We start from the raw sequence: 24,296 nt of genomic DNA on the forward strand, positions 1-24,296 counted from the left end.
ATTAACGGGTTGGAAGGAGGAGGAGCAACACTTGGTTGGATCCGATCTCATTCTCACCTATACAGGACAGACATGTGGGCCGCTAAATATTAACGCGTCGCTGACCGAGAGACCTCGGGCGTTACACGACAGATCAGAGCGGGCAATGAAAGCACCTTCGTGGCTAAGCATTTGTTGGTACAAGTTCGCCGAAGACTCGAAATCCTTAGCGATGACCTCATCGTGTTATTTAAGTGTGGCATTTTTTTTTGAAGCAATGGAAAATTCAATATTTCGATTATGTATATATACCGCATCAGCTTCGGAGACAGGCAGTCACGAAATCCTCGAAAAGAAAAAAAGGGGAGAAAAGAAAAAAAAGGCAACCACCTGAAGCGTCCGTTGGGTCCAGGAATTACGTCGAGCACGACGCGGCGCCCAGCTGTACCGTCTGACCAGTAGGCCCCACCTCCCCGCCGTCGACATGCACCCGCCGGCCGCCGCCGCCGCCGGAGGAGACCACGCCACGGCGACGCCGGCCCCCGCGACCGGCGCAGCCGCAGCAACAGCGTCGGACTACGCGCACTACCCGAGGCTCTCGCCGGAGGACGTGGCCCCGCCTCCCCCTCCGCCCTACCACGCCGCCGCCTCCTCCGCGCCGCCCTACTCGGGCAACCCCTACGTCTCCTCACCCGCCGGCGGCGTCGCGCCCGCCTCCAAGAGTGCGTTCCTGCAGCCGAATCTGCCCTCCGTTGTTGGCAGGATAACTTGCGGGGTTTTTTTTTTTTTTAACTGTTTCGGATTTCCCCTTTTGCAGATACAATGGATACGGTGAAGGATGTTCTCGGCAAGATGGGGAAGAGGTTTGGAGAGGCGGCTCGCAAGACGGAGACCCTCACCGGCAACTTCTGGCAACACTGTAAGCTTCAATTCTGAAGTTATTGGTTTTTGTTCTGTATCAGTTTACCAATGCTTGGTTTTTCTGCATATTATCTTCGTTTTGGAGTTATGAGTAGCATGTAATTAAATTAAGTGGGGGAACTGGGGATTATATCGGTAGTTAGCGCTAATGGAATTTGACGATAATTCGTGTTGATGAGTTCGAAAAAAAAAAGGCGGCCTGGTGAGAATTGTGAATTACAGTAGTGCTTGATTGGGTATTTGTGCTGTCTGGTGAGATCTGTGTGTTATAGTAATGCTGAATGAAGAAGGTTCACTATCTATTGGCTTCTTTGGTCTGTTTGAAACTTTGAATTGGTCCAGCGCATATGGATTATGGGTGGTGCTGTTGCTATTAGGCTATGTAATTGGATTTATGTGGAGTTGGCGTTGTTGATGACAACGGAGAAATGCTGGGTATATTCTATCAGTCATAACACAATTTATTTGCAGTGAATAGCTCATGCATATTAATTTGTTAGGTAAACCATATGTCTTAACAATGTAGAGAGTAAAAAGATGTTTTAAATTCTTGCAGTGTTTTATAATGCTGATCATTCCAGATAGATGTCTCATTGTGCTACCTCTCCCTTATTTTCTAGTTGCACTGATTTGGTGTTGTATTCATGTATTGAGCCTTCTTTGTTCACATGCTCATTGTACTGTTGATCCCTTGAAATGATATGGTATAAGTTTCCTAAATTGAATTCGAGCAGCGTGAGATAATATAGTCATAACACGAATCTTAATTTGCCTTGAAACAGTGAAAACTGGACCAAGCATTACAGATGCAGCAATGGGCAGGGTTTCCCAGATCACCAAAGTCATAGCAGAAGGTGGATATGATAAAATCTTCCATCAAACATTTGATGTCCTCCCTGACGAGAAACTGAAGAAACCATATGCATGTTATCTGTCAACCTCTGCTGGTCCTGTCATGGGTGTGCTATATCTGTCCAATAAAAAGCTGGCATTCTGTAGCGATAATCCACTTGCTTACAAGGTTGGAGACAAAGATGAGTGGAGCTACTATAAGGTATTCTGATTACCTGTATGTGTTTTTCATCATATATTGAGATCATACCGAGTCTGCTTCACAATACAACCGCTGGTGATAATCAGTGTGACAAATTTCTCCTGAAGCAAGATATCTTACCATAATGTACTGTGTAGAAAGCAAAGTAGTGAATTGGTTTATGTGCTTTCCTTTTACTTTTCTTCATGAAACTAGTCGCAGATTTCTTTCTCTTCCATTAGCCTGCTGTTATTTCTCCATTTGCGTGAATCATTTTATAGAAGTGCATAACTTATCATTGTTCTGTCTGAAACAACAGGTTGTCATTCCCCACACCCAACTGAGATCAGTGAATCCTTCAACGAGCAGAACAAATGCATCTGAGAAATACATCCAGGTGGTTTCCGTTGATAATCATGAGTTCTGGTTCATGGGCTTCGTGTACTATGACAGCGCCGTAAAGAATCTGCAGGAAGCACTTCAGGAGGCTCAGAATCTACGAGCTTAGTGATGTCCATAGATTGGGGATAGCAAGCCCAACATATTACAGTTTGTGATATACTCTGTGTTTCATCAAATTGGCAGTCGTCTGTATTTTGTTGGATAGGTGTTGGCATTTCTTGCAATGTGTACCGACTTGAAACGGTTTTTGATATGTGACATCATGATCTCTCGATAGTTACTCTCTGTTGTTGTCCGACTGGATTTCATTTGGCTTCCTGCAATATCAAACGAGTGTCTGTTCTGACGTTCGATAATAGTGCCAGGCTGATAGAAAGAAATTCGCATTAAAAACCAATTTTGAAGTGTTTACAAAGTGACGCCTATGATGAAATAACTTTCTTCTACATGATTGAGTTGGTTGAACCATGAGTTTTGCTCATTTATATTCTCCCTTTACTGCTGCATTGTCTGACCATCCAGTAGCGGCACCTGAATAGATGAAGATTAAGATTAAGTAATTAAGTAAGGAAGGGTCAGTTTGAGGTAGATGAATATTAGGGCATGTACAATGATTGTCAACAGTGGTCCCTTAGCGTTGTTAATTAGGAATATTTGTCCACAGTGGTCCCTTAGCGTTGTTAATTAGGAATATTTGTTGATATGGAAGAAAGAGAAAGAGGAGAGACAAAACATCCTTGTTATGGATAACAACGACTCTTAATCACTATAATATGAAAATATGGTTGTATGAGGGTAGAAAAATGGAAGGAATGTTAACAAAATGAATATTTTTTTGAGTTAATGATTAGAGCCTTTGTCGTCTCAACTATTGTATATTGTAAAGACACGATCTCTAAATAATCTTTTATTGTTTAAGAGACTATACTCGTCTCTACCATTGAACATGCTCTTAAGATTAAATAAGGTACGTAGAGTGAGAAAGCTATTGACACATAATTAATTAAGTTCTAATTATTATAAACTTAAAAATAAATTTATTTAATATTTTAAAGTAACTTATAAAAGTTTTTATACGAAACACACTATTTAACAATTTATAAAAAAAAAAGCGTTAATAGGAAAATCCTGATGGAATGGAAAACCTATCCTCTTTGTGCTATACAAGTTTATAAAAAAGCATCATCATATGCACGAAGCAGCAGGTAAAACCATGTGGGCATGTTTGGGGAGCTTATGACATCCTAGAAGCTGTAGCTGTCAGAAACTTCCAAAACACTTAGATTTTTACCTAGATTTTAAGAATCTAGAAAATAAATTAGAAGTCTGAAGCTAAAAAAAAAACATAGTTTCTTCGAATTCTTATCGGCTAACTTCTCACCCGCTGTTTTTCAGAATTTTAAACTCCCAAAACAGTCACTAAATCAGGATTAACCTGATTTCCTGACAGAGAAGCAACCGCTGTTCGCTGCACGCTGGCACCGCTGCTTCGACAACGCGTCATCCGTGAACCGTGGGCCGTCCGATCTGCCACGTCCTCGGACTTTCCCCCCTCTACTCCGCTTCCCTTCCTCCTTCGTCCTCTCCTCTCCGTTCCAATCCAAGCCGCGTCGCTGGGAAATTTGCAGTCTCGATCTCCGCCCGGGAAGACGCGGATCCGGAGGAGGAAAGCAGCATCGGTCTCCATCTCCTCGGGCTCAATCTTTCGTGGTCTCCCTCTTCTGATCTCGCAATGGCGAGCGGCGCCTACGGTTCAAGGTTCGCCTCTTCTTCCCCCCCCCACCCCCCCCCCCCCCCCCTAGTTTTCCGTCCTAATCGTCGATTCCTTCGATTTTTTTTATTGCGGGATTAGATTCGCCAGGACGCGTCGTTCTTTTGATTTCGATTTCTCGTGGTTGACGAACACCTGGGGTCGTTTCCCCCGATTTGTGTTCTTGCGCTGCTTCCCCTGTTGGTACCCTATGAAATTTCGTTGTTGATTGAGCCCTCGACAAGTCCCTAATTTCGTGGCTTGATTCTGAATTTCTGATTAACCGTCGATTCGTGTGTGCAAATTATCGTTTTCCCTCTTGGACTTTCCAATTTTGTCTCGGTTATCCTGATCCTAATGTTCGGTTCTGCAGGGAAGGGCTGACGGCCAGGCCGGCTGCATCATCAAGCTCCAGCGAGATTTCGCTCCAGATCGACCCAATTACCGCTGATTTGGATGACCATATTGTCGGACTTCGTGGGCAAGTCCGTAAGCTAAGAGGGGTAAGTATTGTTATGAATATCTGTATGAGCAAACTCTGTTGTGGAAGGTAGTCAAAATTTGGTGTCTAAATGAAACCGGTGTGGCGAGCTAGAGTTGTTGTGAAATTGCGTGATGCTATGTGGGAGTAATTGAACCATGATCTACTTATGTTCATAAGCTTTTTTCATATTCTTTCAATCGATTCTAAACAAGCCATTAATTTGGTGCTGCAGGTTGCCCAAGAGATCCAAACAGAGGCCAAGTACCAAAATGATTTCATCTCTCAGCTGGTAAGTAACTTGTCTGCGAGACAGTTTGGGCCAAATCCTGAATAGCATTTAGATTGAGTTATCGGAATGTTGATATGGCACGCCTATTGTACCTCACATGGACATTTTTTAGCAGATAGATTATCACTGATCGCAAGGTTCCTAGTGTAATGTTTCTTCAAACACAATCTGCTGATCCTCAATCTCTTGTCACTTAACCAGTCATGTTCAGTCATCCCATCCCATGCACTGTAGTTGATTCATTATGCACTAACGCATGTCTAAAAGTTACCATGAATTCGGCCTTGTATGTTGGTATCCTGGGTATTACTTACATTGTGAGCTTTGTCTAGTCTATCTGTAGCGGCATCATGTTAAAATTTCATAAAATAGTAGTTTCTGGAAGTGAAGTGCTTGTAGAATCGTACATTTAATCATAATTGATTATTTGGAATTTGATGTCTGCTCATTTTAAAATCTGAAACCTTTGTACGAGAACTCTAAAAGTACACTATAACCATCATTCAGGCTTAGCAGGATGTTCGTGCCTAAATGGAATCACATTCTGATCTTCTCTCCATTGTCATCTTGTTGGTCGATAGTTTTTGGAAAAAGAAAAGGGGACTAGGCCACATATACATGAGAAGTTTCCATGTTAGCACACCTATAGGCCAGGAATTTGATGGACCCAGATTAAGGTCCATCGAAATGAGGCTTTACTCTATAAAATGCCCTAGATCATCCAAAATTACTTGTCTGGCATATTCCTTTCTCTGTTTGTCGAGAGCTTGTGTAGACTAGAATCTGCAATAAGATGTACACTAGTTTGTGTTGAAAACTTGAAATACGCTTTGTGCTCGGTCTCTAATGTGCATATTGCACTTGTTTGCAGCAAATGACTCTGACAAAGGCCCAGGCAGGCGTCAAGAATAACATGAGGAGAATAAACAAGAAAATCATACAGAATGGTTCGAACCATCTTTTTCATGTAATCCTCTTCGCTCTCGTCTGCTTCTTTCTAGTGTACCTCGTGTCCAAGTTCTCTAGGAGATGATGAAGCACCAAGACCTGACAAAAGGGAGAGATCGAGTAAAATGTTAGTTGGTACCTCCGTCAATGGCAGTTGGCAGACACTGTGTTTTGAGGTTCATGTTACAGTACTACGGCAGAATATGTTGATAGTTGGTGAAAAAAAGTGTCATTCCCCTGTATCTTGTACAAGAATTCCATATTCCATGACAATGTGAATATATTCCATGATGTTTGGGCCCATATTTGTTTTTCTTTTGGTGTGTTCGTTTTTGTCATCTATGCTCAGGGTGACTGGATGAGCGCACAGCCTCCAAAAATTGCCGTGGATTCGGATTCAACTTGGTGTTGGTGCAGGCGACGACAGCGATCACCTTGTTGGTCCATCATCCAGTGCCGTAGCATGCGTGCGTGACGGTCTTGTGGGCCCATGCCCTCTTTGGTCTTGTAAGTCATTGCTGGGCCGTTGGACCGGATGGCGGCCTGTCGGCCACCACGACGCCGGCGACCATCGCCACATGCCAAGATGCACTGCCCAGCATGCATGGAGACATGGAGTTGGAGGGATTAGTTTGTTTTGTTTTTTACTAGTTTTATACTATGAAACTATTTTATCCCTGTCGTTTCTTGCATGCATGCTTGTGCTTCCGTAGTCCCATCCCTCTTTTCTGCTCCAGGTGTGCATATCAGCACATGCTCCTTCTGCACAGGCATGCATGTTGCCAAGCAACTGTGTGCTCTATATGAAGTGAAATGTCATTTTAATATGCAACCCCTTCATGGCGGCTTACAATCTTCCCTTCTGTCTTGTTATCTTGTAGACTAGCTAGTAGTATAAAGGTTTTACCAGCACTGGGAAGAAGTCATGAAGTGAAGAACTTGTGAATGTATATGCTAGTATTCTCTTTGTTGATACAACTGTAGCACTTGCTTTTTCTGCGTGCTAGTACCATATAATGAAACAATGTCATACAGAATTTGAAAAAATCTCGTACAAAATTTATGCATGCCACTGTACTGTAAAACTACACTGAGAAACATGTTCACTACACCCGTAAATATGTATACGACCCACCCAAGTAGACACGTACAATCCCATTGTAAACTAAGGCGCCGCCGACTCCACGTCTGCGGTCTTCTGTGCCAGCGCCACCTCCTGCTCGCGCTCGCGCATCTTCTGCGCCTCCTCCTTCTTCTGCGCCTTCTCGCCGTAGAGGTAGGAGGCGAATCCCCAGAGCGAGAGCACGAGCGCGATGCCCTTCGTCCCGTCGAACTTCTCGTGGAGGAAGATGACGGCGAGGACCTGCGAGAGCGGCAGGAGCACGGCGATCATGATGCCGGCGAGCAGCGACGACGCGCAGGTGATGAGCCCCATGATGCCCAGGTTGAGCAGCTGCCACGACACGGCGTCCCAGGCGAGGACGAGGTAGTAGTTGGCCGCGCCGAGCCCGAACGCCGCCGCTTCCCGCGCCACCGCCTGGAAGTCGCCCTTGATCGCCATGCCGAGCACGCACACCGCCGTGCCCGCCGCGCCCATCACCGCCTGCATCTGCATCACCGTCGCGTAGGGGGGTGGCACCCTCGCCGCGGGCCCCGTGCGGCGCCCGTACCTCGCCGTGGCGACCTCGACGAGCGGGATCACCAGCCCGGCGAGCGCCGCCGCGCCGATGGCCTCGCAGAACCCCGTCCAGTACGCCCTGGAGGACTCCCCCGCCGGCTTCCCCGACGACGGCCCGACGCCCAGCACCGCCGGGCCGATGGTGAGCAGCACGACGGCGTTGGCCGAGAACGGCGTGAACCGGAGGCCCACGAAGAGGAACGCGAACACGGCGGTGAAGGCCAGCTGCGTCGCCAGCAGCAGCGACGACGTGGACAGCGGCAGCGCCTGCGACCCCAGCGCGTACACGAAGCACGACACGGCGTACAGCCCGCCGAGCACGGCGGCGGCGCCGACGAGGCGCCGCGGGAGGAGGAGGTTGCCGATCCCGTGCCTGCGGCCGCGGTAGAGCGACACGCACAGCGGCGGCAGCAGCAGCGGCCAGCCGGAGATCTGGAGCGTGGCGGACAGCCACAGCCGGGTCCCGCCGTGCACGAAGTAGACGCGGAGGAGGAGCGGCCCGCCGGCGCCGAGGAGGACGAGGCACGCGCTGAATATGACCAGCAGCGACGGCCGGGACCTCGCCGGCGGCGACGCATTGCCGCCGCTGGCGGCAGGCCACTCGCTAGTAGGCATCGCCTTGCTGGTCTCTTCCATGGCTGCAGGAGCAGCACTGGGTCTGGGACTAGCAGCAGTAATGGTGGCCATGATCAAATGAAGCAGTGCTAGACTGCTAGCTAGCTTACTGTTTCCTGCAAGCTTGGCACCTTTGGATTAGGGTGTGTTGATGGTAGTTAATTAGCTTAATCTGCTTGAGTGTTGGATGACATGGTGTGTTCTAGGGTTTATATAGATGTGTGAAGGATGTGAAGGTCTAGGAGAAGATGTTGGAGATTTGGAGTAACGTAGAGATTAACAGAGTAGGTGAGTCAACAAAAAGGAAGGAGACAAGAAGTACACAGGGATAACAGTAAAATAATCAACAGACATGTTGTTTGTTCTGAAGATACTTGAGAAATCGTCCCTTAGCTACCTCTACAGTGTAAATGGACTATTATTCCACTTGTTACACGCTACGGCTAGGGAGTAGCTAGGGACTCCACTTGTTGCATGCGTACAATGAATTAATACTGATTTTTCTACAAAATAAAAGGGTACCCCTACGTATATAGTAGTAGAAATTAATACAAAACCAACGTTGGTTTTTTTATTTGAAGCTAATCGTATTAGGATATGTCATGTTCAATCATATGTTGTTATATTTTTGAACTGATGGAGTAGCTAGCGTAGAGAAAGGCTAGCTAGTTCTGATAATGTGATATTTTCTAAAGAAAAAGGAAATGGTGTGATAATTCCATACATGATGACACGATGTACTCATGAAATTAGTTCAGACTAATTCAACTTGAAATGAATTTATTTTTCTTTTGGAACTTGATATATATATCTCAAAATCACTTTCGTATGAATACGCGCGTGACCATAAGGTGCATCAAAATGTCACAAATCTAAAACTTATCCGTTATCATTTCAGCAAATCATACGCTTAATGTATATATAAGTTTATGACCGAGTAAAGCCTATCGTACGTTGACCACAAGTACTCGTAATAGCAACCTGTTGTGAGCAAACATGTTCAACGTTCCATGTGCTTGGACTTGCTGCGTTTGACGACCCACCGTGTGTGCATGTACTAATCATTCGCATCCATAACCAACCACCATGCATCTCCGTAGGATTAGCTAAGCTGATGACCTGACGTGTCATGGGTCTAGTCCAAGTAGATAGTACTATAGTGAAATATAGTACTGAGCTGAAACAAATTAACGTCCTTTTTTCTTCCCAATAATCCACACACATCCGTGATGCGTCTACACGGAGACTAGCTAATTGATCATTGTTTAGTGAGACAAAACAAGCAGAAGCGCCTCCGTGGAAAGTGCCTGCTTGTTCCGTTTGGTTCAAGCGGCTGTTAAGACCGGGTAATTAACACATGTGCTATCTTGCTCTCCAACTATATATAGCGATCCTAAATATATCGATGATTTGGATTATTTTACCTAATAGAATTTTGCTTCGATCTTTTTCCCTGTTCAAACCGAAGAAACTACTAGTCGTTTGATTAGTTCCCCTCCGCTGTTTGGTGTAGCTTAATTTGTTGGTGCATGGAGTTAATTAAAGACTGGTTGGACTCTGCATGTGTTTAAACTGTATACATTGTGGTAATTTGTGGTGTACATACCGCCAGTCCGTTGTTCCAGTATTAATTTAAATTTTATCTGCCGCATATACAGCCAACAGCATATGCAATTAATTAATACTCTTGTGGATTGGCAATTTGGCATATGCAATATCCAGTACATGGAATTCCCCAGTACTTTACCTAGCTAGTGTCCTGACTGATCATGGATGGTGATGATATGTCTGCATGACACAGTAAAAAGTTGGTGGCAGTAAGTTCAGAAAATTGACAGTCACAGACAGGAACGACTCCGATATGGTGTGGAAAAGTATAATAGAGACTAAAAATACATGAAAACTCCTCGGTAGATAAGATGGAAAAGAGAAGAGAGCATGAGTCACCTATCTGGTAAGAGATCATCTCTACTCATTCCGTACGGAAAAAAACCAATCCTAAATTTAAATCTAGACAAATGATTATTTTTTTTTTCAGAGTGAGTGCACAAATTCTAATTTTCTTTTTAAAAAATAGATCAATAAATTAAGAGCAAACAAATAAAATAAAATAAAAATTATATATGATGGTGTATTAGGATATAAAAGTGCTATAAGCCTAGAAGTAATGTATAAATGTGTTGTATATATTGACTTTTAATTAATGAGTAGATGATGTGTTAAAACTTGAAGCTATCACACTATCTCATTCTCTTGTCTGAGAAAAGAGGTTCAGCTATGTTTCCATTCGTTTTAACTTTACGGCACCATGCATAATGCGTTAGTTGGTTTCTCAATGAAATCCCAGCAGGTGCTGAAAACGTATTCCATTTCCACCAACTGCGAGACATCGCCTAGCAGCTAGCTGATCCATCATTCAGTTATTCCATCAAAGTGTTCCGCTTTTGTGTGAACGTTATCTCTCGAGGTCGCCGATGGTGCAGGTAGTTAGGATTTGAGATTTGCAGGGGAAGGCACAGGCACGCGTGCTAAGTCTTGAAGGGGATTATTAGTAGGTGGTAAGTGTGTAGTAATTAACAGCGACTATCTCGTATGAATGTTATTAGCTCATAAGAAAGTCGATAGTCAATAGTCACCGTATGAATCATGAGATCTGCGCGCGGAGACATATAAGCTCTCTGTCAGTTTCATGGATCTTGTTTGTCAGAGTTGAAGTGCATTCACCTACCACGGGAAAAGACCAACGGACTGTGCATGTTGAGAGCTCGGATAACTGTTTTTTTTCTTTTTCTTTGTTTCAAGAAAAAAAAACCACAGGTTCCTTGGGTGCTTACTGCACGCAGTCGAGTAGACAACATACTTACTATATATGTTGATCAATCTAGTTAGCATCTACTCCGTAGTAGGTATAACTTGTTCAGGACAGCAAGCTGGAAATTGTCATACTAATATAATCAGATGTATTTCTCTCATAACATATAAATAATAAGCGAAAGTTCATATGGGTTTGACTTCAAGATGGATTTGCTAGCCCAGTCTTCGAAGATGCTCAAAGGGATTGGGTTTACGTGCGTGTGTTCATAGGGGTGAGTGTGTGTACGCTGTGAGTGTCTATGTTATACTGTGTAATTTAAATAAAATAAATAATCAGATGTGACGTACGTGCCACCTTGGTCGATCGATCAAATAAAGGTCAAACTGAAACCCAACTAATCCGTGAGACCGTGACCATTAATCTTCTGATCGCAGCCGCGCTTTGCAGGTCGCTTGGAACCTGCATGTTTAACAATCTGCATGCGTGTTCCGATTAACTAACTAACCCAACATTAATCCATCAGGCTAATCGAACGGGCGCACCTACTCCCAGCTTCCTAGTTGACACCGTGGAAAGGGTCAAGTTGACACACGACGGTGCAGAGAATACAGCCGAATGCTCCTTCTCTGTCTTAAAAGTCTTGGGGTTAGGGGACTGCTATTTAGCGTAGCTACGTTTTCATCCACGCATATTTTTCTTGAAACAATTATCTGAAAACTTTTATTTGTAAAACTTTCATCTGAAAAAAAATTACCTGAAAATTTTCATTCGAAAACTTTTCATCTGAAACTTTGACGTGAACTTTGTGGACCAAAAGTGTGAGACGCAGCTGCGCTAATTAGCCATCCTGTTCGGCCTTGTGATCGGCCTCGCTCAGACCGGAGGCCCACTTCTCCTTCGGCCGTGTGGCCTGGTAACCGAGAGATTGAGCCCACCAATCTCCCTCAGCTTGGACGAGGCCTTCCATCTGGCCCAGTACAAAAAAAACCGGGCCGGCCTCTTGTGTTGCACGTTTACTCTGGGCTGGCGTTTTCGTGTGAGGAGCAGATCACTTCAGTTCGGTTTTGAGTCGGCGAGAGAATCACAGGCCATACAGTGATAGTAATAACCAGTTAATCACTCAAACCTGTACGAAAATTCCAAAACCATTGCATACAGCTACGGGTTTGTCTGCCATCCATGGAGACAACAGGCACCGATCCAAAATTCCCCATCGATCGCCGCACCACGACGAGGGCATCTCACGTCCTGCCTGGGCTTCATGCGCGCAACATAAACAGATCCATGCATTATTAACATGATTACATCCACATATAATGTATGTATCCTGCGACACGACGAGAGGGGACACATGTCGCTACACATCGAGGCGTGAACCACGACTCGTTAAGTTTTGCCGTGACCATCGCGTCGCAACTCATAACCACATGCATCATGGTGCCAAGAGCTACGTCGCTATTAATTGTAGCCAAGAGCTGTATCCTTTACTATGCCAGTATTATTGATTAACAACAGTTTAATCGATCAGCTGCATCCTTTACTACTTCGTCGGCCATGAACATGATCGGCAGACGAACGCAGCCACGGGCCCACGGATAAGATCGAACTGAATAGTACTACCTCCATCCTAAAATGTTTGACGCCGTTGATTTTTTTTAAAATATTTGACCGTTCATCTTATTTAAAAAATTTAAGTAATTGTTAATTCTTTTTCTATCATTTGATTTATTATTAAATATACTTTTATGTATACATATAGTTTTACACATATCATAAAAGTTTTTGAATAAAACGAACAGTCAAACATGTTTAAAAAAGTCAATGGTGTCAAACATTTAGGGAAGGAGGGAGTACTATACAATCATATGCATCATGCATCATCTCATCAGAAAGAAAATAAAAATAAAATGGCATGCATCTATCCATGTCGAACAGGCGAAGAGCTATAGCTTTGCTTGTTCCAAAGACGGGGTCCGGAAGACGTGGGCAATGACGAACGCAACGAGTGGTGTGATGCTACAATGTATGGGTGGGCGATGGAGAAGCAGCAACGCCAACGACCCGTTTGCTGTGCAAAATGGAAAACTGAACTTTGTGTTGTGGCTGTCCATCGCGTCCATACCTCAGAACGATAGTGACCCGTTGGAAATTAATTTGGACATTCTATCTACTGGAGTACTCCGTAGTAAACAATCCGGAGTTGCAATCAGTTTGACAGTTTGCTCTCGCTTTCTTAACCCTGATTACCTACCCATTCAAGGGCGTTTACTTGTGTTCTCTTTTCGGTTTTGCCTCCCTCATTGGCAAGCCAGTTTCGAGCTTTATATGGAGGTGGCCGCCCCCAACAAATTGGGTGCTTATATATGCGTGTGAATCTCTTGAAGATGTGAGCAAAAGTAGGCACCCATATGTCACCAGCGCGCTTGTGTGCCATCATGATACCAGTAACTCGTCTGATTTTTATTTTCTTTTTTTTTAATTTTGTGGTTAGTTGGCAATTTACACGAATCGATTTCTAGATACACATTGTCGTCAGCGATGGATTGGGAGTATCTGTGTCCTCTACGGCAGTACGCATGATCCACAGCGTAGCGCGCGTCAATATTCACTATAACTGATCGATGCCTCCTGGTATTATATACTCCGTATGTCCATTTTGTTTCGGTTCGGGTCAGGTTTTATTGTATACAGACTTGGCAGAAAACAAAGGGCTCGTGCTCAATTTTTTTTTTTTTTTGTAGTTAGTAGTCTTATTCATGGGCCCCATCCGACGTCATCATCACCCGAACTCCCAAAGCAAGTGATCCCCCCAACCCCAGTTTTTTGACGAGATTCATGAGAAGATAGCAAGCAACAAACGCGATTTTAAAGTGCAAGTTTAGAGAGCCAACGCATACGTTGATGCATATGCATGTATAGCCACAAATCTGCCGACGTGTACGGATACGGACTAGTAATCTCTCCGTGTGCCGCAACAGCTGCCTGCGGTATATCAAACCACTGCACAAGTGCAGAGACGACCGGTTTTGGGAGCCCGGGCAGGTAACGATCGATCGATCTGCGACATGCATTGCATGAGCCATGATGGACTCAAAGAGTGAGTTGGTAATTGGTTTGGTCAACAGCACAGCTAGCTTCTCCGTACGTAGTCCTCCCCAATATTCACAATCACGATCAACGTATAAGAATCTTGTGTTGACACGGCCGCAGATCTCACACGCGGTACAGGCGCCTAAAATATATACACCAACATCTCACTTAACAATCTCATTTAATATTCCCATCAGTCGTACGTGCACACCAGTTCCAACACACAGTGGATTCGCGCGTGTTCGGACTAGGAGGACTCGATCGCGAACTCGAGGGTTGTTCGCGCGCGATCTGTGCACGCGTCACGTACGCGCCAGATTTGATCGAGCCGATCGTTTCCGGAAAGGCAGGAGAGAACACGGGAAAGCCGTGCGCCGCAGCATGATCCGATCCGTCTCCACGGACACGGGAGCTAACGCGAGGTTAGTTGGCACCAAACACCACAGCGCGGCAGATTTGCCCAACAGCGACGTCGTCCCGTGCGCCGCCCTATACGTGCGCCACGAAACGCAAGGCAGACGTCCGCGCTTTCGTCGCCCTCTCGTGCGTGCCTAGCTGTAGCTTGGACTCGCCAACACCACCACGGAACTCCTCTCCTATTAAAAGGCGTTCCACCTGCCTCTGCTCGCTCGGTCGCTCGTTCCATTTGGGTTTGACACCTCATTGACATCGGGGGAAAACACAAGAGGAGGAATCGAAGAATTAATCGAAGCAGAGGAGGTTGGATTGTTCGTTCGTTCGGACGACACGGTCGGCGGCGATGGGTGACGGGCGAGGGGATGAGGAGGAGTGCAGGGTGGCGCTGCTGAATGGCGGCGGCGCGGCGAAGGAGGGCTGGCAGGTGGTGTCCGGCGGCGACGGCAAGCTGAGGAGGAGGGTGTGGGAGGAGTCGAGGAAGCTGTGGGTCATCGTGGCGCCGGCCATCTTCAGCCGCGTCGTCACCTACAGCATGAACGTCATCACGCAGGCGTTCGCCGGCCACCTCGGCGACCTCGAGCTCGCCGCCATCTCCATCGCCAACACCGTCGTCGTCGGCTTCAACTTCGGCCTCATGGTACGCAAATTACTACTACGCGTCCCGTACTCCATTAATTTACTCCTTACTAGCTTGATCTTTCTAGCTCCGGGCCTCCGGCCGATTGAACACGTCCTTTTTTGCTGGTTAATTAATTCGTCGTGCTAGCTCGTACGTGCTATCTTTGGGTGCTATCTCCCCAATATGGTTGGCAACTTAGGATTGGTTTTAATTACCCCAGCAAGGAAAAAAAACATAAACATTAAGCAGTAAATATTTCGAACAAAATGTGCTGTGAATTACTCCGTTTCAGGTTATAAGATGTTTTGACTTTAGTCACAATCAAACCGCTTCAAATTTAACTAGGTTTATAGATAAATATAGTAATATTTATATTACCAAATTAGTTTTATTAAATTCATAATTAAATATATTTTATAATAAATTTATCTTGGATCGAAAATATCACTATTTTTTCTATAAACTTGATAAAATTTAAAATAGTTTGATTTTGATCAAAGATAAAATATCTTATAACCTTTAACCGAGGGAGTAGACTGCAAGAGGAGCTAGCTAGCGCCAAGCATGCAAGAACGCTACGCTTCTTTTGAGCTGGAGTTCGATCACTGCAAAGCTGCCATGACCCATGATCGTAAAGTCCATTTATGCATGGTGCTAGTGTGGACAGGTGTGACGTGTTAATTGGCATGCATATCGCAGCATTTGTGGGGTATCCTTTTGTTACACTTGCTCCTATCCATGCACGCATGCCCAGTGTTTCTTTTTCCCTTTTTTGGAAAAAAATTGAAACGTAAATGTGGCTGGATTTGTTCAATTCAGCGGCCAAAATCCTCGTGCAACCCTGTACATATCGCAGACAGCCCACCTGAAGAGTTCAACTGGGAATTTGTGATGACAAGCCGAAGCGTGAGTAGTCAAGTGGATGTGTATTTCTTCGACTGCGATATGACTGTTTTTCCTCGCGTCAGAGTTACGACTTACGACATGAGAGCGGAATCTCTCTTGCCTTTTAGTGAAATCATGCGAAGTTGAAAGGCTGATCGTGAAATTTAAGGCCGCATTACTTCGTTTATGTTTATAAGCTAAAATTATTTAAAATCTAACTTTAAAGCTAATTTTACTATTCTTAAAAACTACTAGAATCGTCGTATTTTCTAATGTAAAACTTTAACTTATGTACTAGATATCTCGAGTCATTAAAATTTTTAGTGTAAAATTTAGGTAACTTAAAATTTTTTCTCACTGACAATAAAACTTCTCTAATTTTGAAGTTTGATTTTATGTTTTTCATTATATTTTATTTTATATATTTTTAAATTAATAAAAACACATATATAAACATTTTATCGGTAAATCATTTTATTTACTATTCGAGGGATCATTTTACGGTACATGATAAGCAACCATATATTTTTATTGTATAATTTATTGACTTTCGATACTTTCGATGTCAGAGGTACCAAAATTTTATTTTTAAAAAAAAACACTTCGGTACTTCTTGAGGCCAGTATAATTTCTGTTTGTTTTTATATAAAAAGATGCACGTGTCCGGAATAGTTTTTTTTTTAATTTCGTTTGTGAAAAATGGAAAATCATAAATGCAATAATCCAGAATGCAACGGCTGGCGCTTCTGTGCCCGCAAACACTTTGGTTCTATCTGGTGTCCACGTTTTCTTATCATCAGTATACAGAGAAGGCGGTGTCAAAAAAAAAAAAGTATACAGAGAAGGCACCGGAAGGAGCTGGGCCTCTTGAGTGAATTCTTCATTTCTTGTAGTACTTCTGAGAAGCTTCATCTCTTTTGTTCCTGAAACTTCGAATAAATTCCTCGCTTCTGCTGTTCCACCTGTCGATTTTTATCAACCAACGCACACATACATGTGGCATCTATTCATCTCCAGTATATATTCCGACTTATTTGCCGTGCTTGCAATTTCTTTTCAGCAAAATTGTTGTCACTTGTCACCTGCAACGTTAACCTTCTGTTATCCCCCGAAAAAAAAAAACTTCTCCGTTATTAAATAAATTCCGGTCGGCTTCTCTTTGCCGGTCAAAAAAATGTCACCGATCCCTTTCCAAATAGGAATACTTATCACTATTTATTATATTTGTTTTTAAATTTTGATTGCTCGTAGTAATGTAACGTTCTTTAATTATGAATCAATCATTTAAAAATTATTAATGATCAAAGTTGAAATACCGATAATTAATAGTGACAAGTAAATGAGTACGACGACATTAATAGACAGATGATGGGGCATTCTTGAAAGTCCCTCCTCCTTATTGTAGTTGAGAACATCCTTATAAAACATTATACACATGTTCATGTTATCTAGCAACCCCATCGTTGGCTTATTCCAGAAATAAGTCAAACAATATATTTGTAAACAAAAAATAATTTATAAATAAAATTTTTATATATATGTTTTTAACGATCTATAAGCAAAGACTGAAAAATAAACTACGATGAAAATACCCTAAAATCAACTCTAAATTTAAGGTTAAAAATTTAAATTTTAGCTAATAAGCATAAGCATAGGCGAAAAGATGAGACAGTTTGGTCGCGTGCATTTTTTTATTCATGTAGAGATTGGGCAGTTTTTGTTTGTTTAATGAAATCTTTCACTATACTTTAAACAAGTAAATGGGCGCAGAGGGATCATAGCATAAAACCGATTTGTCTTTCGTGATTTTCTCACCGTATGATAGTCCCTGACTACCTGAGCAGTGACTTCTTGCTGTAGTATGGTTTGTACGATAGGGGCTGTTCAGATTATAGACAAAATAAATCTTACCAAAATTTAGCATTTGTTAAAATTTTAGCAAGTTTACAATATTGTCAAGTTTTAACAGGATTTCTTATATAATTATCAAAGTTTGGTAATAAAACTAAATGTATGCATCGTTGGCAACTTTAAAAAAATGACATGATTTTAAATGGTATCAGTTTGAAAAACCACTGAATTATTATGGTGTACTGAATCAATTGGTACTACTGATTCTCTTACTGTATAATTGTACCTGGCTACCTGAGCAGTGATGACTTCTTTATACTACTGCTGTATACTAGTTTGTACGATTGCTGCTTCTGAAGTACACCCTCCGTTCTAAAAAAAAGGCAGACCCTAAATTTATGTGTCCAACTTTTGATTGTCTATTTTATATGAATTTTTTTTATAATTTGTATTTTTATTGTTGTTAGACGATAAAACATTATTAATATTTTATGTGTGACTTGTCTTTTTAATTTTTTTATAATTTTTTTAAATAAGACGGACGGTCAAAAGTTGGACACAGAAACCAGGGTTTGTCTTTTTTTTTTTTTGGGACGGAGGGAGTATTACTTATACTGTACTGAAATACTGAATAACCATTACTGATTCACTGTGCAATTAATTGGTCGTGTGGAACGCAGCTTGGCATGGCGAGCGCGCTGGAGACGCTGTGCGGGCAGGCGTTCGGCGCGAAGAAGTACCACATGATGGGGGTGTACATGCAGCGTTCGTGGATCGTGCTGCTGGCGTGCGCGGTGCTGCTGCTGCCCATGTACATCTACGCCGAGGACGTGCTGCTCCTGACGGGTCAGCCGCCGGAGCTGTCGGCGATGGCCGGCCGCGTCTCCGTCTGGTTCATCCCGCTGCACCTCTCCTTCGCCTTCCTCTTCCCGCTGCAGCGATTCCTGCAGTGCCAGATGAAGAACTTCGCCAGCGCCGCGGCGTCCGGCGTCGCGCTGTGCGTCCACGTCGCCATCAGCTGGCTCCTCGTCTCCCGCTTCCGGTTCGGCCTCGTCGGCATCGCGCTCACCCTCAACTTCTCGTGGTGGGCCACCGCCGCCATGCTCTTCGCCTACGTCGCCTGCGGCGGATGCCCGGAGACGTGGAACGGCCTCTCCCTCGAGGCGTTCGCTGGGCTGTGGGAATTCGTCAAGCTGTCCGCCGCCTCAGGTGTCATGCTATGGTACGCGACGTCAAACTGAGAACCGCGTGTTCACGTGTGATTTGGTTTCTGTTTGATTTCACATTTCGTTTTGCAGTTGCTGACAGAATTTGTGTGCTTAATTTGCAGCTTGGAGAACTGGTACTACAGAATCCTCATCTTGCTGACCGGTAACCTCAAGAACGCGGCTATTGCGGTCGACGCGCTCTCCATCTGGTAAGTTAGTACTACATGTTCCTGAATCAATCTGAGAATGTGTCTGATCGTGGCTAACCTAAAACTGGCAATTAATTTGTGTGTCTTCCCGCGGACAGCATGACGATCAACGCATGGGAGCTGATGATTCCTCTGGCATTCTTCGCTGGAACCGGGTACGTACGCACGCACGCACTGCCTTCTTCTCAGTTCTCACTCGATTTGCTTGCGGAACTTGAATAGCGAACTAAGCAGAGCACGTGTGGCGGCGGCGTACGTGTTTTTGTTGTGGTTTGCAGGGTGCGGGTGGCGAACGAGCTGGGCGCCGGCAACGGGAAGGGCGCGAGGTTCGCGACGATCGTGTCGTCGGTGACGTCGCTGGTGATCGGGCTCTTCTTCTGGGTGCTCATCGTGGGCCTCCACGACAAGTTCGCGCTCATCTTCACCTCCAGCGACGTCGTGCTCGACGCCGTCGACAACCTCTCCGTCCTCCTCGCCTTCACCATCCTCCTCAACAGCATCCAGCCCGTTCTCTCAGGTACTCGGCCCAACCTTTCTCTTCCTTTTCTGCATGGACCTTCAGTTCCCAGCTGAACTGGTCATAAATGGGCCGGCCATATACGTGCAGGTGTGGCTGTTGGGTCTGGGTGGCAATCCATGGTGGCCTACGTCAACATTGGCACCTACTACCTCATCGGCATCCCCATGGGCATTCTCCTCGGATGGCTCTTCAAACTTGGCGTCCTGGTACCTATGCCACTATGCTACTTGATTTCTGAGCAGTTCAAGTTAAACCGTGAAAATGTTAGCCATCTCCGGCCTGACCATTTCTTTCGTGAAACCTTTAATTTGCAGGGAATTTGGGCTGGCATGATCGGCGGAACCGCAGTGCAGACGCTGATTCTGGCCATCATAACCATCCGCTGCGACTGGGACAAGGAGGTGAACAAAACGATCAATCCCTCCACACAGCCCAAGAAAACGACCAAATGCCATAGCGACTTTGAATTTTTGACATTTTTTGGCTGTGTTATTTTGCAGGCCATGATCGCAAGCACGCGCATGGACAAGTGGTCGCAAGTCCGGTGATGGGAGAGGACGCACACGTTCCTGAGCTAATATGCTCGTCACCAGATTCTGCCATACGAGAGGACAAGATGGTCGCGACGAGTGAGCTGATTAACTGCATAGGTGAACAGTGGACAAGACGATTCTTCCTCACCTGCTCCTGTTGGTCGCTAGTATTGGCTTCGTTGCGTCCAATTTTATGGTATTGGTCTTCTGGCTACCGAAGAGAATTTACCATTTCGGCTGGCCGAGTGAAGTAACGTATGTATGGCAAATGGTGACATGTGAAGATTGAATCGATCTTATCTAAAGTGATTTCACCAACCGTATTCCTTCTACAATCTTCATCTTGGATTTTTACCCTGCATGCTCGCCGTATTGGTGGACGTAGCTGCACTGAAAGAAGAAAAATTTTTAACTACCGTTGGTATTCAAGACGAATTGCCATGTAGGACGCCATCATCCTACTGGTATCTCGCAGGATAATGTCAGCATAGAGTTGACATTGAAGAACGGGATAGAAAGGTGCATACGAACAATCGCGTGCGTACGTATTCTTTGACTGGATACATTCTCTGTCACTGACATTCACGGAGTGCATCGGCCGGTGTATCATATCACTTCTTCGTTTATTCCATTTTTGCAACTGGCAAGCCTAGCACACAGTGGAGCAGCATTTCTGGCAAGTGACCAGCATAATTAATCACTAATCAGTACTAATTATCCCCATTAATCTGAGAGGTACTGTTAAGGATATCCTAAAATGTTCATGATCTACCGGAATATTAAACCTTTGTACCCGATAAACTCAAACAAGAATCGACGATCTAGAGTAGTAGAGTACTTGTTTGCTAATAGAAAATTGTGCAAGGTAGTTTATCGTTAATTTGTATTACTACACCGCTGCACAATTAGAACGAAGCACAAGAAAAAAAAAAGAAGAGGAGAAAACAAAATTCAAACTCGGTTTAACGCGTCAGAATCGGAGTTCTCCTTGCTCCCATCGGAGCCGGACCCGCTGGGTGTCTCGTCCTGAGCTCCGGCGACCGGGTGAACCCTTTTGCTGCCGCCGTGCTCCTCTCCGGTGTCCCAGTCCGCCCGGCTCTGCCTCTGCCACGACACCGATCGCCAGAGCGACGTCAGCCACCTCGGCGTCCTCTCCACGCTGTCCGGGTACCCGGCGAGGCTCGCGGCGCGCCGGTGCCTGCGGTCGGCGGCGAGCTCCTTCATGACGTGCTCCGGTAGCCTCAGCGTGTGCCGGTCCGGCGCGGCGTCCATGGCCGACTGCGTCCTCCGGTAGTGAGGGTACCCTGCTCTGTCGAATTCATGGTCGTGCGTCGCGCCGAAGTCGATGACGGATTCCGGCGTGAAGGTGGCCATCAGGGACGCCTCGTCGAGCTCCTCCGACTCTTCCTCCTGCACCGCCTCCTCCGGCGCCGTCAGGTCGGAGCTCTCGGCGGCGGCGAGCGATACCGGTGGCGCCGTGAGGTTGGCGCGGCAGAGCGGGCACGTGACGGCGGCGGCGAGCCAGGGATCGATGCAGTCCGGGTGGAACACGTGACAGCACGCCGGGAGCACCCGTAGCTCGTCGCTGTCCGCGAACTCGGCGAGGCACACGGCGCACTCGAGCGGCCCCGACTTCGCCGCCATGCGCGCCTTCACGTCGCCGTAGACCGCCGTGGGGAACGCCTCCACGACCTCCTTGTCGAGGCCACGCGAGGCGCGGGACGCGGCGGCGGCGCCGCCGACGGGCTGATGGGACGCCGTGCTGCGGAACGCCCGGCGCGGGGGAGCGCGCGCCTGGGCGCAGCGGTTGATGAGGACGGAGAACACGGTGAGGAGGAAGAAGGCGGTGATGAGCGCCACGAGCACGACGACGGTGGTCGGCGTGAACCCGCCGGCCGTGGCGCTCCGGTGGTGTTTGCTCGTGTCGTCGTTGCTCTGTTGCGCCAGGCAAGGGCGGAACGCCGACAAGAGCAGCGTCACGAGGACGGCGAGCGCGATCCGGCGGTGAGCCATTGCCGCCGTCTCCGGCCAAGGTGGGGTGGATGGATGAGCCGCTCGCCGGCGGCCGGAGAGGGGGAGGTTTCGAGTTTTCTTTTGGAAGGAATGGAGTAATGGAGGTGTTAACTACGACGCGGATGGTGTAACGCGCGGACGTCAGGGATGGCTGCGTGGCGAGTGGGCCCCACCAGTCAGTGACTGCGGGGACGAGCGGGCGGTGCCGCTGACTCCCTCACTGGCTGTTGCCGGTGGAAATCAGCTGGAAGCATTTTTCGTGTCACCGTTTCACGCGTGCCTGGATTTTGGTCAGAGTTCCATCTGAACAAACAAACAACAAACCTCTTGGTTACAGAATCAACACGTCGTTAATGTACTAATCCATATGCACAACTTACATGTACGGTGATCATGAATGATCTGATGGCTCCGAAAATTCCTAGCCAACAAGAACTTACTGTGGGTTCAGTACATCGAGTAGCAATGCCGCTGTCTTTTGCACGCAACGTTTTGTGCCCCCGACCCATCACAAAGACGACGGGAAAGTGCCCAAAAGTCGCCAATATGCAGCGATTGGACGGCGCCTGGTGTGGCTGGGTATTTTTCACTTTCCGACCTATCCTGCCGCCCATGTCAAGCATGTAGCATGCACTCGCGTTACAATGCCTACATGTCAACTTCGGGATTACTGACGCCATGCTTGGATTTGGGATGCATTTAGTTAAAAAAAATAGATTAGGGATGCATTATTATGACCAGTTCATTCTACTTGTCGGTTCTAGGAATAAGGTATTAAGTCTATGTGTACAAGCTTTGAAACTGTATATTTTGTGAGTTTTGATCACTCATGTGGACTAACGACTTTGTATGTGTACGAACTCAAATTTTTTTTTTACAACTTGTACGAACTGAATCTAATTCCAATATTTGCAACCACCACTGAGGTCGTCGCCGAAAGTTTTCTTTTTATAATTTTATAAAGCTTGACGTGGTCATATGAAATTTGTAGCAGTCAACTTTTAACCGAACAATAATGCGCAGTTGTTTACTATTATGAATCATCAATCATGTGGACATGTGGTGGTTGCCTTGGATCAATTCTTTGTCTATATGTCACGTAAGTTACGTACGCTAGATTAATTAGAATAGCATCTTCGCGTTGTTTCGTCACTGCTGCTGCACAATTAGCAAAAGTAACAAATAGGCATGCTTGTAAAAAGAATGCTAGTCATTGACATTGAATCCTTGAGTTAATGTGAATATGGCTGGCATGAATCTGAAAAGAAAGAAAAGCAGACATAAGTTGGAACAATAGCGCACTGAATTTGTTACCTGTTTTATGGGCTTCATAATGGGCTGATTCTGTTTCAGTTAGGCTTGGAAATATGGAATAAGTACAGTTTGACTCCCTCAAATGAACACGGAATCTAAATCGTATCCCTTATCCGCAATAGCAGAAATCTTGACCTCTGAACTGTCAAAACCGGTGTAATTTGACTAGCTTGATGATTTTGGAGGGTGGTTTCGCTGACGTGGCACATACGTAGCAGTGTTGACCTGGTCTTTATCCCACGTGGCATTGATGTGGCGTTTATGTAGCATTAAAATTTTAAAAAATATGCGGGGGTCATTCACACAAAAAAATTTGTGGGACCCACTAACATGTGCGTCCCACATGTCATCCTCTCTTTATCCTTTCTTCTTCCTCCCTCTCCTCTCTTCTCTATCTCTCCCTCTTTCTCTTCGTGTGTGGGGAGCGGCGTCTGGATCGGCGTCGGCGACGGCGGCAGGCGATGGACAGAGTGGCATCAGCGAGCGGGCAGCCGCTGGAGTTGCGGACCCAAAGGCCGGATCCGCCCCTCGCTTCCTTCCTCCTCACAATAGACCGCGCCATGGCCAGCGCCATTGCGCCGCCGGCCGTTACCGGTGACCTCTTCGGCCGTGTGTGGCAAGCGGGTGCGAGAGTGGCGGCAGCGGCGGCGGTGGCTTGTCGTGGTAGACCATGATGGTGGTGGTGCCGTCGACGGCATCGTGCAGCCATGCACGAGGAGCTCA

The 24,296-nt window shown here is 45.8% G+C and overlaps 5 protein-coding genes across 5 annotated transcripts; 3 read left to right on the plus strand and 2 right to left on the minus strand.

The window, feature by feature from the left end:
- Positions 1–303: 303 nt before the first annotated feature.
- Positions 304–2,620, plus strand: LOC127765092 (GEM-like protein 1). The gene is made up of 4 exons (XM_052289898.1): positions 304–701; positions 797–898; positions 1,683–1,954; positions 2,253–2,620. The coding sequence occupies exons 1-4, from the start codon at positions 464–466 to the stop codon at positions 2,439–2,441; spliced, it is 801 nt and encodes a 266-aa protein (XP_052145858.1). The 5' UTR covers positions 304–463; the 3' UTR covers positions 2,442–2,620.
- A 1,266-nt stretch (positions 2,621–3,886) lies between these two features.
- On the plus strand, positions 3,887–6,120 carry LOC127765732 (bet1-like protein At4g14600). The gene is made up of 4 exons (XM_052290678.1): positions 3,887–4,093; positions 4,459–4,588; positions 4,802–4,858; positions 5,730–6,120. The coding sequence occupies exons 1-4, from the start codon at positions 4,068–4,070 to the stop codon at positions 5,889–5,891; spliced, it is 375 nt and encodes a 124-aa protein (XP_052146638.1). The 5' UTR covers positions 3,887–4,067; the 3' UTR covers positions 5,892–6,120.
- Positions 6,121–6,732: 612 nt separating this feature from the next.
- On the minus strand, positions 6,733–8,278 carry LOC127768121 (purine permease 3-like). The gene has a single exon (XM_052293652.1). It carries the CDS (start codon positions 8,169–8,171, stop codon positions 6,972–6,974), a length of 1,200 nt encoding a protein of 399 aa, XP_052149612.1. The 5' UTR covers positions 8,172–8,278; the 3' UTR covers positions 6,733–6,971.
- A 6,343-nt stretch (positions 8,279–14,621) lies between these two features.
- LOC127765050 (protein DETOXIFICATION 27-like) lies at positions 14,622–20,564 on the plus strand. The gene is made up of 8 exons (XM_052289848.1): positions 14,622–15,058; positions 18,457–18,998; positions 19,107–19,193; positions 19,292–19,348; positions 19,472–19,710; positions 19,801–19,919; positions 20,028–20,114; positions 20,214–20,564. Exons 1-8 carry the CDS (start codon positions 14,765–14,767, stop codon positions 20,259–20,261), a joined length of 1,473 nt encoding a protein of 490 aa, XP_052145808.1. The 5' UTR covers positions 14,622–14,764; the 3' UTR covers positions 20,262–20,564.
- Positions 20,565–20,839: 275 nt separating this feature from the next.
- On the minus strand, positions 20,840–22,471 carry LOC127765051 (E3 ubiquitin-protein ligase Os03g0188200). Its single transcript, XM_052289849.1, has one exon. The coding sequence runs from the start codon at positions 22,257–22,259 to the stop codon at positions 21,198–21,200; it is 1,062 nt and encodes a 353-aa protein (XP_052145809.1). The 5' UTR covers positions 22,260–22,471; the 3' UTR covers positions 20,840–21,197.
- Between the last annotated feature and the right edge of the window lie 1,825 nt (positions 22,472–24,296).

The sequence above is a fragment of the Oryza glaberrima genome, chromosome 3, assembly GCF_000147395.1.
Source record: "Oryza glaberrima chromosome 3, OglaRS2, whole genome shotgun sequence".
Classification (NCBI taxonomy): Eukaryota; Viridiplantae; Streptophyta; class Magnoliopsida; order Poales; family Poaceae; genus Oryza; species Oryza glaberrima.